This window comes from Bos grunniens, chromosome X (genome assembly GCF_055505025.1).
Source record: "Bos grunniens cultivar Pamir isolate PY7600 chromosome X, Bosgru_T2T1.0, whole genome shotgun sequence".
Lineage (NCBI taxonomy): Eukaryota > Metazoa > Chordata > Mammalia > Artiodactyla > Bovidae > Bos > Bos grunniens.
This window is the reverse complement of record NC_141194.1, coordinates 74,992,629-75,007,389: the sequence shown is the minus strand read 5'-3', so window position 1 is coordinate 75,007,389 and position 14,761 is coordinate 74,992,629. Positions and strand designations below refer to the sequence as shown.

Genomic DNA, 14,761 nt, shown 5'->3' with positions numbered 1-14,761 from the left:
TGCCGCCTGCCTCCAGGAGGATTTTCAAAATCAGAACCCAAGCTCTTTTCAAATTACTGCTTCTTCCCTGGATCTTGGAGGGTGAGATTTTGTGTGCCCTTTATGAATGGAGTCTTTTCCCCACTGCCCTCTGACTCTTTTGAATGTAAGCCCTGCTGCCCTTCAAAGTCAAACATTCTGAGGGCTCATCTTCCCAGTGCAAGACTCCTAGACTGGAGAGCCTAATGTGGGGCTCAGATCCCTCTCTCCTTGGGAGAGAATCTCTGCAATTATAGTTGTCCTCCTGTTTGTGGGTCATCTTCCCCAAGGGTATAGGTCTTCACTACACTGTGTCTTCACCCCTCTGACCCTTCTTCTTGTAATCCCTTCATTATATTTCCAGCAGTTGATCTTTTCTGCTTGTCCTCATATTGTTCTCAAGGGTAGTTGTAATTTTGGTGTGTCCATGAGAGGAGGTTAGCTCATCTTGGCCAGTCCCCATACAGTATGGGGGTACTAAATTTTGATCATAAAAGGAATACACATTCATTATAGAAAATTTTGGAACATACAATGAAAAAATTAGAAAAAAAATCATACCCCTCAGTGATATCCATTCTTGAAATGGGGGTGAGAAAGTATTTATGCCAGTGCTTTCTCTTTGCATATATACAGGATCGTTTATATGTGTCTGTACACTCGTATACACATTCCTTTTTACAAATTTGAAAATGTACTATATTTATAGTTTATATCATGTATTTGAACATTATTTTATCACTTTTTTCTTATTAAAATGAGCACTACATGTTTATTGTAAAAATATTTAAATATAAATAAACAAATGGAAGAAAATGAGAATTATCAAAGCAAGTAAATTAGATAAAACGAAGAGCAATAAAGGTTGTCTGTAATTCCATTCAGAAATAATAATGGCAATGCCTTGGTGTAAATAGTGTCAGTATTTTTTTTCCCATGAAAATATATGCTTTTCCTCTTAAACAAAATTAAAATCACAGTGTACCTACATAGTAGATTTTGTCACCTTCAGTTTTTCTCTTTCCAATAGGTATGAATATTTTCTTTATTATCAACTATTCTTCTACTTCATTTTTTAGTTCTTTTATAGCATTTATTGTAAGGATAAGCCCCACATGATTTATCCAAGCCTCTATTGTTAACCATATAAACGCTTCAGATTTTTCAATTATAAACATCACAGTGATGATCATCCTTAAATTTGAACCCATCCACACTTATTTTCTTAGAATACACTGTTAGAAGTAGAATTGCCTTTTATGTCTTTTTACAATAGAGAAATTATCAAAGTAATTTTGAAAAATTTTTCAATAAAGATTTAAGGAATGAAAAATGAAATCATGGCCTTCTTTGTTTCTATAGAGGAATCAAATGAAGTTGTTCCCAATAAGGCAAGGGCTCATAAGGAAGAGAACCACCATGCAGTATCTGCAGATAATGTGGTACGTACACTTTGGGATTCTTTCCTCATTACATGATGGATTGCAAGGATTTATTTCCGGTTGGTGACAATATCAGCATTGTCAGAAAAAAGTCTTGCTTTACAAATCAAAACAAATCTGTTACCAATGCAATAGTATATCTTATAGGGTTTAATAAAGGAAATTTAAAGTGATATCATCTGTACCTCTTTTTATGTAAGAGCTTTGCAAATATGAAAACCTAATGCCTACTATATATGTGACATTTTAAGCATAACAAGTTATTTTGCTTCAACATATTCAGCAAATAGCCAATTTCTTCTCATTTGACAGATGGCAGAATTTTAAAAGTTTAGCATGAGACCATGAAAGAAGTCATTCTTAGGTCTGGAACTTGTATCCATGGATTCCTGATTCTTGTGTTCTCTGTTCAGACCATACATGTCTCCACTGTGTTTGGAAACTTTTCTTCTTTTTAGTTAAATTGGACTCAGCTAGTCATCTTAAAAATTGTAGTAATAGAGGAAAAGTAGTAGTAAAAAACTGAATAGCAAGCAGACACAGCCTACGTGTGGATTAAACTAGGTTTTGTAAAAATGTAAACATTATTGGTATATAGAGATGCTCTCAAAGTAGCTGTTTTAGCATTATCTGTTTATATTCTTACTCAATCAAGTAATTCAGAAATCAAGGTGTTATTAACCCAAAGTCAGACATAAAGGAAAATGTCATTGTGCTGTTGTTTTTGTTTTCAAATCAGTGTTTTTTCCTTTATTGTAATCTTTACAATTGGTCCATATAATGGATTTTTCTGTTACAAAATGGCTGTAACTTCAAGATTTACCCTGGCTTCCACTACGAACATTATTTATCTAACATTATAATTCTGTCACATCACTTTAATAAAACTTGAGTACATCAAATACAGTTTTGTTCTTTTTTGTTATATATAAATAATATATAACAGTGTTTTTCATATACAGAGTGTAGTTTAGGATTGTATTTTACTGATTTCAGTCCTGATTTAAGCTGATGGTTGACCTAAATATATTGAATGGGGGTATAGGAAAATAAGCTTTTATTTTGTGGCAAAGTTGTGTTTTCATTAGATAGCTAGTAATAATTGTTTTCCACAATTATTAATTGTGCCAATATTCTTAATTCCACTATTTAATAATCTCCTTTGCTCTAGATTTGAGTAATACTATTACAAATTATATGCAGTTATTTACAAATTGGAAACTTTGTTCCCCTAAAGACATGCTCATTTTCTGTCTGAATTTCTCAAGCATTGAATCTCCCTTGTGGCAGACATTTGAAAACAATGAAGTCCTGGCATGGAATGACTCACAGTCACTTAAGCATCTAATTTATTAAAAAAAAAAAAAATTTATTTTCAGAGACAAAACTTCATAGTTTCAAAGGTTGATTTCCTCTGCCTATAGCTTTGAGTGTCCTCAATTATGGACGGCAAATCACAAAGACATACAAGACCTGTTTATATGCACAAATCTATACAGTGGCCCCTCAAGCCTTCTCCCTTGATTACTTAGCTCTTTTTGCCCAGAACCTATCCAAATAGAAAAACCTAAACAACAACATCAAAAAAGAAGATATCAAATTGGTGTTATGGTGAGAGCCAACATGAGTAAGCCCCAAGTTTTTAGTTATTATAGTAGAAAACAAAACATTAGATTCATCTCCAGGCAGCAGTACAAAGCAATTCCTTTGTAGCTGTCTTTCTGACTCAGAAGCCTGCTGGTAACAAACCCTGTTATGGTATCATATCCCCAAAGGCAATATATCAAATATAATCATTCCAAGTTTGTTTGTGATTTTTAATCACCATATCAATTTCTGGCTAGGAAATTTTATTTCAAATTCTGCCTGTGACATGTTGCTATTAATGTGATTGTTCTTAAAAGACTGCCTAGTGACTAACTCTAGCTTAGCTTTTCTCTTTTTAAATTTTCTTTTGGGTTGGCAGGGTTTAAATGTTTAAAGTGTGTGCGTGTGTGTTTTTTAACTGCATTATTCATATGCAAAAGAAAAATTTGAAGCAGATTTTGTCTTTGGGTTTTGGTTTTCTTTAAAAAGAATTCTATGATTAGAGATTTTATGGTTGTAGCTTATCAGCCATTCTTTCCACTGATGTTAAGCTGTTATGTTCATTCTTTTGACAAATATTTAATTAGTACCTACTGTTTGCAAGATACTATACAAACTATGCTGTACATCAATTCTGAAGCTAAGGGCAGTTTCTTTTTCTTGGGGATGAATTTGATCACTGCCTCCTGTACAACGTCACTAACCTCCATCCACAGTTCAATGTCCACTATGGACAGAGGTTCATGACAATGTACAGGAGGCAGGGGTCAAGACAATCCCCAAGAAAAAAGAAGTGTAAAAAAGGCAAAATGGTTGTCTAGGAAGACTTACAAATAGCTGAGAAAAGAAGAGACGCTAAAGGAAAAGGAGGAAAGGAACGATATATCCATGTGAATGCAGAGTTCTGAAGAATAACAAGGAGAGATAAGAAAGCCTTCCTCAGTGATCAATGCAAAGAAATAGAGGAAAACAATAGAATGGGAAAGACTAGAGATTTTTTCAAGAAAATTACAGATACCCAAAGGATTATTTCATGCAAAGATGAGCACAATAAAGGAAAGAAATTGTATGAACCTAATGGCAACCCACTCCAGTACTCTTGCCTGGAAAATCTCATGGACGGGGAACCTGGTAGGCTACAGTCCATGGGGTCGCAAAGAGTCAAACACGACTGAGCAACTTCATTTCTTCACTTCTTCTTCAACAGAAGCAGAAGATATTAAGAAGAGGTGGTGAGAATACACAGAAGAACTATAGAAAAAACAATGTTCATGACCCAGATAACCACAATGGTGTGATCACTCACCAAAGAGCCAGACATCCTGGAATGCAAAGTCAGGTGGGCCTTAAGCATCACTATGAACAAAGCTAATGGAGATGATGGAATTCCAGTTGAGCTATTTCAAATCCTAAAAGATGATGCTGTGAAAGTGCTGCACTCAATATGCCAGCAAATTTGGAATACTTAACAGTTGTCACAGGGCTGGAAAATGTCAGTTTTCATTCCAGTCCTAAAGAAAGACAATGCCGAAGATTATTCAAACTACTGCACAATTGCACTCATCTCACATGCTAGCAAAGTAATACTCAAAATTCTCCAAGCCTGGCTTCAATAGTATGTGAACCGTGAACTTCCAGAATTCAAGGTGGTTTTCAAAAAGGCAGAGGAACCAGAGACCAAATTGCCAACATCCATTGGATCATCAAAAAAGCAAGAGAGTTCCAGAAAAATATCTGCTTCATTGACTATGCCAAAGCCTTTGACTGTGTGGATCACAATAAACTGTGGAAAATTCTTCAAGAGATGGGAATACTAGGCAACCTGACCCACCTCCTGAGGAATCTGTATGCAGGTCAAGAAGCAACAGTTAGAAAGGGAGATGGAACAACAAACTGGTTCCAATTTGGGAAAGGAGTACCTGAAGACTGTATATTGTCACCCTGCTTATTTAGCTTATATGCAGAGTACATCATATGAAATGCTGGGCTGGATGAAGCACAAGGTGGAATCAAGATTGCTGGGAGAAATATAAATAACCTCAGATATGCAGATAACACCACTCTTATGGCAGAAAGTGAAGAAGAACTTCTTGATGAAAGTGAAAGTGGAGAGTGAAAAAGTTGTCTTAAAGCTCAAAAAACTCAGGTCTTGGCTTCTGGTCCCATCACTTCATGGCAAATAGATGGGGAAATAATGGAAACAGTGAGATACTTTATTTTCTTGGGCTCCAAAATCACTGCACATGGTGACTATAGCCATGAAATTAAGACACTTCTTGGAAGAAAAACTATGACCAAATTAGACAGTATATTAAAAATCAGAGACATTACTTTACTGACAAAGGTCTGTCTAGTCAAAGCTATAGTTTTTCCAGTAGTCATGTATGGATGTGACAGTTGGACTATAAAGAGAGCTAAATGCCAAAGAATTGATGCCTTTGAACTGTGGTGTCGGAGAAGACTCTTGAAAGTCCTTTAGACTGCAAGGAGGTCTTACCAGTCAGTTCTGAAGGAAATCAGTCCATCCTGAATATTCTTTGGAAGGGCTGATGCTAAAGATGATTCTCGAATATTTTGGCCACCTGATGAAAAGAATTGACTCATTGGAAAAGACCCTGATGCTGGGAAAGATTGAAGGCAGGATGAGAAGGGTACAACAGAGGAGGAGATGTTTGGATGGCATCACTGACTTGATGGACATGAATTTGAGCAAGCTCCAGGAGTTGGTAATGGACAGGGAAGCCTGGTGTGCTGCAGTCCACGGGGTTGCAAATAGTTGGACATGACTGAGCAACTGAAGTGAAGGGCAGTTTAGAGTTTCTCTTGTTCTTGCTTTCTCTCTTCTCATTTACTATCCAGTGAAGGAAACAAATCACCATACTCATCACCATTACATTATAAATGTCTGCTTTCAATTATCTCACTAATGGAGTGCTGTGAATAAGTGGATATTTAAAAAAAAAAAACACATTTGACTTTGCAATGCATGTCATATGTTGATATTTTGCATTACAAGTTGCAAAGAGAAATATGAAAGTGTAAAGAAGAAAGTTCTGCCAGCCGATTAAATTTTTAGACTACCTTTATAGAAAACAAATTCCCTGTTCCTGAAGGGCACTATTTAATCAAAGTTTGATTGCTTATTTTTTTAAGGATATTATGAAACTGTTTTTTTCTATTTTAAATTATATTACAATAATTTTCTATTACTAAAGGAGGTGGCTCAGACACATACTAGGTGTAAAGCTGAGGAGCCAGTCAGTTAGAATTTACTCTTGATAACCTAGACTAGAAAACCCCATTGTTAAAACTGAACATTGAATGATATGCTCTATACATTATTGAGTGCAATGGGGATAATAAGAAATATATTTATGAAAACTTCTCTACTTGTGTTACAGAAAATAGAAATTATTGATGATGAAGAAAGTGACATGATAAGTAATTCTGAAGTAGAGCAAGTGAATTCTTTCTTGGATTATAAGGTAAAAGTAATTTCAGATCCTTAATTTTTTAAGAGAAGGTATTAAAAGAGGTTGGTGATGGATAGGAAGCCTGGCATGCCGCAGCCCATGGGGTTGGAAAGATTCAGACATGACTGAGCGACTGAACTGAACTAACTGATTAAAGGAGGTAGACTTTTACAGTATCTATGTACCAGTTTTTTTCACTTCCATTTTCCATTTGATAAATTAAGCATCCTGGGGCTCTGCATTGACTCTCTCAGGCACCTGGATATCCATCATGGTGCTGGGCATTTTAATTAATGCTGGTCAGTTTAGTGGTTATGGCTTTAAGAACAATTTGCTGAGCAGCAGTAAGTACTGATGCTGCATTGCAAGATGAGGCATAGTGGTGGTTAATGTGAAATTTATGACAATACTTTTTTTAAAGCCCATGTTCATTTTAAAATGATTATAAAGGGAATATTTTTTTCTAGTGTTCCTTGCTAATTTTATCTTGAATTTCAATTTCTGAAGATTTTTTTTAATATAATAATATACCTGTTTTAGAAGTTTAAAAACAATCCCCATGACAAATACTGAATGAATATGAATACAGATGACCTTTTCTTAATGTCACTTGTTACTAAAATGAAAGACTTACTTTGACAGCATGCCATGCATAATTTTGTTTTTTAAAAATTTTTGATGTAAGCTATCAGTCTAGATGTCAATATGTTTTTCCTAGATGTTTAATTGTTGTCCCTTTGTTAATCCATGTCCTATCTTACTAGGTAACTTTGGGATCTTCTGAAATTTTGACCAGAGTTATTTTTTTCATAGAGAATAGTAATCTTAAAATGTTAACAAAACATAACATTTAATCAGAAAGACAGCAGCTGTCATTAACCTTCTCAGTTTTACTATAATTGAAAGCTATGTAATTCAACAGATTCTGTTTTTCAACTGTTCATGACATGTCAGACTTCAAAATATTGAACGTTGTAAACACAGAAGGAAATTATTTTTTGAAATTTATTTTCTAAGTGATCCAAAACCACAATATAATCCTGTATTTAAACTATATTTTAACAAATATAATTATAAAGTTGTTGGTTTTGAAGTACAAGAGATCATTCTTATCTCTCCTTCATGGTCATATAACATTTATAAATGTCCAGTTCAGGGTTTAAATGGCTTTGCAAACCATCACTTGGCACAAGCTATGGAAACTACAGATTAGAGGACTAGGTTGCACAGCTATTAAGTGTACTCTACTCAGTACTCTCAAACAGGTCAGATAGGACTGGTCCCAGAACTCAGAGGGTTCTTTCCAGGACCTTTTTCTGCTGGGGTACCAGCTCACTTGAAAGGTTTGAAGCTGAAGACATCAGCAAGCCAGAGTATCCAGTCCAGAAATATCAGTTATCATTTTCATTGAATTCTAAAGGACATTTAAAGATTCAGTGTTTTCCATTTTGGTGAATGCTGTAGAAACAAGGGGTTTTTTGCTCCCTTATTAAGATATCTTTTATAACACATCTTCATTCTATACAAACTTTTATTTAACTCTTAAAAATTAGCACCTATATAGAAAATATGTCTCTCTATAATCATTATTCAAGATATTTCAGTTCACTTCATCAGTGAATTTTGTCACTTTAATTCTGAAATAACTATAAGTGAAACCTCATATAGCAGTTCTCATTGCTGATTTCAGTACGTTGATTTAAGATACCCTTACCAGTTTGGAAATTTGATCTTCCTTCAAAGAACGTCATTTTATTCTCTTTGTTCACACATGCTAGTCTCCTTTCTTTAGGGTTCAGAATCATTTTGTTGATTTCTTGAATATATTCACCATAAGTTTCTTAAAGTCAGATACATATCTTACTCATGTATATGTTACCTGATCTAGTGCCTAAGTCATAAGGATCCAGTAACAAGTTCCTAGAATAAATTAGTTTTCTTTGGAAATATATTTAACATTATTGCTCAAGTGTTCATTTAATATGCAAGTGTTTTATTTTTGCATTTGGAAATTACTACTATACAACCATCAATATTCAGTATTGTCATAGTGGAGTTTCTGATTGAGATATTTGCCAGGAATCCATATTACTAGGAATTCTAACTAATCTGAAATGCTTGTGAGACAAGTGAATAAGCTCAGTTTCTCAGGCATGATTAGCTATGTCATAACACTTCAGGTTTAGCTGTCATTTTAAAAACATTAATTTATTTATTTTAATTGGAGGCTAATCACTTGACAATATCATGGTGTTTTTTTTGCCATACATCTACATGAATCAGTCATGGGTGTACATGTGTCCCACCATCCTGAACCCTCCTCCCACCTCCCACCCCACACCAGCCCTCTGGTTTGCCCAAGGGCACCAGCTTTGAGTGCCCTGCTTCATACATCAAACTTGCACTGGTCATGAATCTTGCATTTGGTCATCTATCTTGCATTTGGTCATACACATATTTCAATGCTATACTCTCATACTGTCCCACCTTCACCATCTCCCACAGAGTCCAAAAGTCTGTGTTATACATCTTTGTCTTTTTGCTGTCTTTCACATAGGGTCATCAATACATCTTTCTAAATTCCTTATATACAAGTTTATATACTGTATTGGTGTTTCTCTTTCTGGCTTACTTCACTCTGTATAATAGGCTCTAATTTCATCCACCTCATTAGAACTGATTCAAAAGCATTCTTTTTAATAGCTGAGTAATATTCCATTGTGTATACATACCACATTTTCTTATCCATTCATCTGCCAATAGACATCTAGGTTGCTTCCATGTCCTAGCTATTTTAAACAGTGTGGCAGTGAACATTGGGGGACATGTGTCTCTTCCAATTCTGGTTTCCTTGGTGTGTATGCCCAGCAGTGGGATTGCTGGGTCATATGGCAGTTCTATTTCCAGTTTTTTAAGGAATCTCCACCCTGTTCTCCATAGTGGCTGTACTAGTTTGCATTCCAAACAACATTGTAAGAGGGTTCCCTTTTCTCCTTCCTCTCCAGCATCTATTGTTTGTAGACTTTGTGATGATAGCCATTCTCAATGAGATGGTACCTCATTGTGTATTTTTTTTCTGTTTTTTTAATGTTTATTTATATACTTTTTATTTAATTGGAGGCTAATTACTTTACAATATTGTGGTGGGTTTTGCCATACATTCACATGAATCAGCCATGGGTGTTCATGTGTCCCCCATCCTGAACACCCCTCCCACCTCCCTCCCCATCCCTTCACTCAGGATCATCCCAGTGCACCAGCCCTGAGCACCCTATCTCATGCATTGAAACTGGACTGGTGATCTATTTCACATATGATAATATACATGCTTCAATGCTAATCTCTCAAATCATCCCACTCTCACCTTCTCCCACAGAGTCCAAAAGTCTGTGTCTCTTTTGCTGTCTTGCATATAGGGTCATCATTACCATCTTTCTAAATTCCATATACATGCATTAGTATACTGTTTTGCGATTTTTCTTTCTGACTTACTTCGCTCTGTATAATAGGCTCCAGTTTCATCCACCTTATTAGAACTGATTCAAAAGCATTCTTTTTAATAGCTGAGTAATATTCCATTGTGTATATGTACCACTGCTTTCTTATCCATTCATCTGCCAATGGACATCTAGGTTGCTTCCATGTCCTGGCTATTATACACAGTGCTGCAATGAACATTAGGGTACATGTGTCTCTTTCAATTCTGGTTTCCTCCATGTGTATGTCCAGCAGTGGGATTGCTGAGTCATATGGCACTTCTATTTCCAGTTTTTTAAGGAATCTCTACAGTGTTCTCCATAGTGGCTGTACTAGTTTGCGTTTCCATCAACAGTGTAAGAGCGTTCCTTTTTCTCCACAACCTCTCCAGAATTTATTGTTTGTAGACTTTTGATATCAGCCATTCTGACTGGGGTGAGATGGTTTTGATTTGCATTTAACTGACAATGAGCTATGTTGAGCATCTTTTTGTGTGTTTTTTAGCCATCTGTATGTCTTCTCTGGAGAAATGTTTGTGTAGTTCTTTTGGGTCTAGTTTTTTGATTGGGTCTCTTATTTTTCTGGAATTGAGCTGCAGGAGCTGCTTGTATATTTTTGAGATTAATTCTTTGTCAGTTGCTTCATTTGCTAATACTTTGTCCTATTCTGAAGGCTGTCTTTTCACCTTGCTTATAGTGTCCTTCTTTTTGCAAAAACTTTTAAGTTTAATTAGGTCCCATTTATTTATTTTTGCTTTTATTTCCATTACTCTGGGAAGTGGCTCATAGAAGATCCTGCTATGATTTATGTAAGAGGGTGTTTTGCCTATGTTTACCTCTAGGAGTTTTGTAGTTTAGATCTGGTCTTACATTTAGATCTTTAATGCAGTTTCAGTTTATCTTTGTGTATGGTGTTAAAAGCGTTCTAGTTTCATTTTTTACAAGTGGTTGACCAGTTTTCCTAGCACCACTTGTTGGAGAGATTGTCTTTTCTCCATTGTATATTATTGCCTCCTTTGTCAAAGATAAGGTGTCCATAGGTGTGCGGATTTATCTCTGGGCTATCTATTTTGTTCCATTGATCTATATTTCTGTCTTTGTGCCAGTACCATACTGTCTTGATGACGGTAGCTTTGTAGTACAGCCTGAAGTCTTGCAGGTTGATTCTCCATTCTTCTTTCTCAAGATTGCTTTTGCTATTCAAGGTTTTTTGTATTTCCATACAAATTGTGAAATTATTTGTTCTCAGTTCAGTCACTCAGTCGTGTCCCACTTTTTGCGACCCCATGAATCACAGCACGCCAGGCCGCCCTGTCCATCACCAACTCATGGAGTTCACTCAGACTCACGTCCATTGAGTCAGTGATGCCATCCAGCCATCTTGTCCTCTGTCGTCCCCTTCTCCTCCTGCCCCCAATCCCTCCCAGCATCAGAGTCTTTTCCAATGAGTCAACTCTTCACATGAGGTGGCCAAAGTACTGGAGTTTCAGCTTTAGCATCATTCCTTCCAAAGAAATCCCAGGGCTGATCTCCTTTAGAATGGACTGGTTGGATCTTGCAGTCCAAGGGACTCTCAAGACTCTTCTCCAACACTACAGTTCAAAAGCATCAATTCTGCAGTGCTCAGCCTTCTTCACAGTCCAACTCTCACATCCATACATGACCACAGGAAAAACCATTGCCTTGACTAGACGAACCTTTGGTCTCTGCTTTTGAATATGCTATCTAGGTTGGTCATAACTTTCCTTCCAAGGAGTAAGCATCTTTTAATTTCATGGCTGCAGTCACCACCTGCAATGATTTTGGAGCCCCAAAAAATAAAGTCTGACACTGTTTCCACTGTTTCCCCATCTATTTCCCATGAAGTGATAAGACCAGATGCCATGATCTTCATTTTCTGAATGTTGAGCTTTAAGCCAACTTTTTCACTCTCCACTTTCACTTTCATCAAGAGGCTTTTTAGTTGCTCTTCACTTTTTGCCATAAGGGTGGTGTCATCTGCATACTGTTGGTAGCTTAATAGGCATTGCATTGAATCGATAAATTGCTTTGGGTGGTATACTCATTTTCACTATATTGATTCTTCCAATCCATGAACATGGAATATTACTCTATTTGTGTCAGCTTTGATTTCTTTCATCAGTGTTTTATAGTTTTCTATATACAAGATTTTTATTTCTTTAGATTTATTCCTAAGTATTTTATTCTTTTCATTGTAATGGTGAATGAAATTGTTTCCTTAATTTCTTTTCTGTATTCTCATTGTTAGTGTATAGGAATGCAATGGTTTTTTGAGTGTTAGTTTTATATCCTGAAACTTTACTGTATTCATTGATTAGCTCTAGTAATTTTCTGGTGGAGTCTTTAGGGTTTTCTATGTAGAGGATCATGTCAACTGCAAACAGTGAGAGTTTTATTTCTTTTCCAGTCTGGATTCCATTTACTTCTTTTTCTTCTCTGATGGCTGTGGCTAAAATTTACAAAACTATGTTGAATAGTAGCGGTGAGAGTGGATATCCTTGTCTTGTTCCTGACTTACAGGAAACACTTTCAGTTTTTCACCATTGAGGATAATGTTTGCTGTGGGTTTATCATATATGACTTTTATTATATTGAGGTATGTTCTTTCTATGTCTGCTATCTGAAGGGATTTTATCATAAATGAATGTTGAATTTTGTCAAAGGCTTTTTCTGCATCTAATGAGATAATCATATGGTTTTTATAATTTAATTTGTTAATATGGTGTATCACATTGATTGAATTGCGATATTTAAAAATCCTTGCATCCCTGGGAAAAAGCCCACTTGGTCACAATGTATGATCTTCTTAATATGTTGTTGGATTCTGTTTGCTAGAATTTTGTTGAGGATTTTTGCATCTATGTTCATCAGTGATATTGGCCTGTAGTTTTTTTTTTGTCTGTGGCATCTTTGTCCAGTTTTGGTATTAGGGTGATGGTCACCTCATAGAATGAGTTTGAAAGTTTAGCTTCCTCTGCAATTTTCTGGAGGAGTTTGAGTAGGATAGGTTTTAGCTCTTAATTAAGTTTTTGATAGAATTCAGCTGTAAAGCAATCTGGTCCTGGGCTTTTGTTTTTTGGAAGATTTCTGATTACAGTTTCAATTTCTGTGCTTGTGATGGGTCTCTTAAGATTTTCTTTTCCTTCCTGGTTCAGTTTTAGAAAGTTATACTAAGAATTTGTCCATTTCATCAAAGTTGTCCATTTTATTGGCATATAGTTGCTGATAGTAGTCTCTTATGATCCTTTGTATTTCTATGTTGTCATTGTGATTTCTCCATTTTCATTTCTAATTTTGTTGGTTACATTCTTCTCCCTTTGTTTCTTGATGAGTCTGGCTAACAGTTTGTCTATTTTATTTATCTTCTCAAAGAACCAGCTTTTAGCTTTGTTGATTTTTGCTATGGTCTCCTTTGTTCTTTTTATATTTATCTCTGCCCTAATATTTATGATTTCTTTCCTTCTACTAACCCTGGGGTTCTTCATTCTTCTTTTTCTAGTTGCTTTAGGTGTACAGTTAGGTTATTTATTTGATTTCTCTCCTGTTTCTTGATGTAGGCTTGTATTGCTATGAACCTTCCCCTTAGCACTGCTTTTACTGAATCCCAAAGGTTGTTCTGTGTTCATTTTCATTCCTTTTTATGCATATTTTGATTTTTTTTTATTTCTTCTGTGATTTGTTTATTATTCAGAAGTGTGTTTTTAGCTTCCATATGTTTGTATTTTTAATAGTTTTTTTTTTCCCCCCCTGTGGTTGACATCTAATCTCACTGCTTTGTGATCAGAAAAGATGCTTGAGCTGATTTCAATTTTTTAATTTACCAAGGGTAGATTTATGTCCCAGGATGTGGTCTATCCTGGAGAAGGTTCCGTGTAGACTTGAGAAAAAGGTGAAATTAATTATTTCGGGGTGAAATATCCCATAGATATCAATTAGGTCTATCTGGTCCATTGTATCATTTAAAGTTTTTGTTTCCTTGCTAATTTTCTGTTTAGTTCATCTATCCATGGGTTTGAATAGGGTATTAAAGTCTCCTATTATTATTGTGTTACTGTTAGTTTTTCCTTTCATATATGTTAGCATTTGCCTTACATACTGTGGTGCTCCTATGTTGGGTGCATATATATTTATAACTGTTATATCTTCTTCGTGGATTGATCCTTTGATCATGATGTAGTGTCCTTCTTTGTCTCTTTTCACAGGCTTTATTTCAAAGTCTATTTTATCTGATATGAGTATTGCTACTCCTGCTTTCTTTGGTCTCCATTTGTGTAAAATATCTTTTTCCAGCCCTTCCACTTTCAGTCTGTATGTGTCCCTTGTTTTGAGGTGGGTCTCTTGTAGACAACATATATATTGGGGTCTTATTTTTATATCCATTCAACCGGTGTTTGTCTTTTGGTTGGGGCATTCAACCCACTTACATTTAAGGTAATTATTGATAAGTATGATCCTGTTGCCATTTACTTTGTTGTTTTGGGTTCAAGTTTATGCACACTTTCTGTGCTTCCTGTCTAGAGAAGATCCTTTAGCATTTGTTGAAGAGCTAGTTTGGGAGTGCTGAATTCTCTCAGGTTTTGATTGTCTGTAAAGCTTTTGATTTCTCCTTCATATTTGAATGAGATCATTGCTGAGTTCATTAATCTGGCTTGTAGGTTTTTCTCTTTCAACACTTTAAGTATGTCCTGACGGTCCCTTCTGCCTTGAAGAGTTTCTATTGAAAGATCAGCTGTTATCTATATGG

The 14,761-nt window shown here is 35.6% G+C and overlaps 1 protein-coding gene across 2 annotated transcripts in view; it reads left to right on the top strand.

Annotated features, from left to right (window-relative positions):
- HDX (highly divergent homeobox) overlaps nt 1–14,761 on the top strand; it is a 211,569-nt gene that overhangs the window by 181,587 nt on the left and 15,221 nt on the right. Inside the window, exons 7-8 of one of the 2 annotated variants that reach the window (XM_086386237.1) lie at nt 1,381–1,460; nt 6,449–6,532. In XM_086386237.1, coding sequence (XP_086242363.1) covers nt 1,381–1,460; nt 6,449–6,532 — 164 coding nt within the window. The remainder of the gene's footprint in view (nt 1–1,380; nt 1,461–6,448; nt 6,533–14,761) is intronic. The other variant, XM_086386238.1, reaches the window with a different exon arrangement.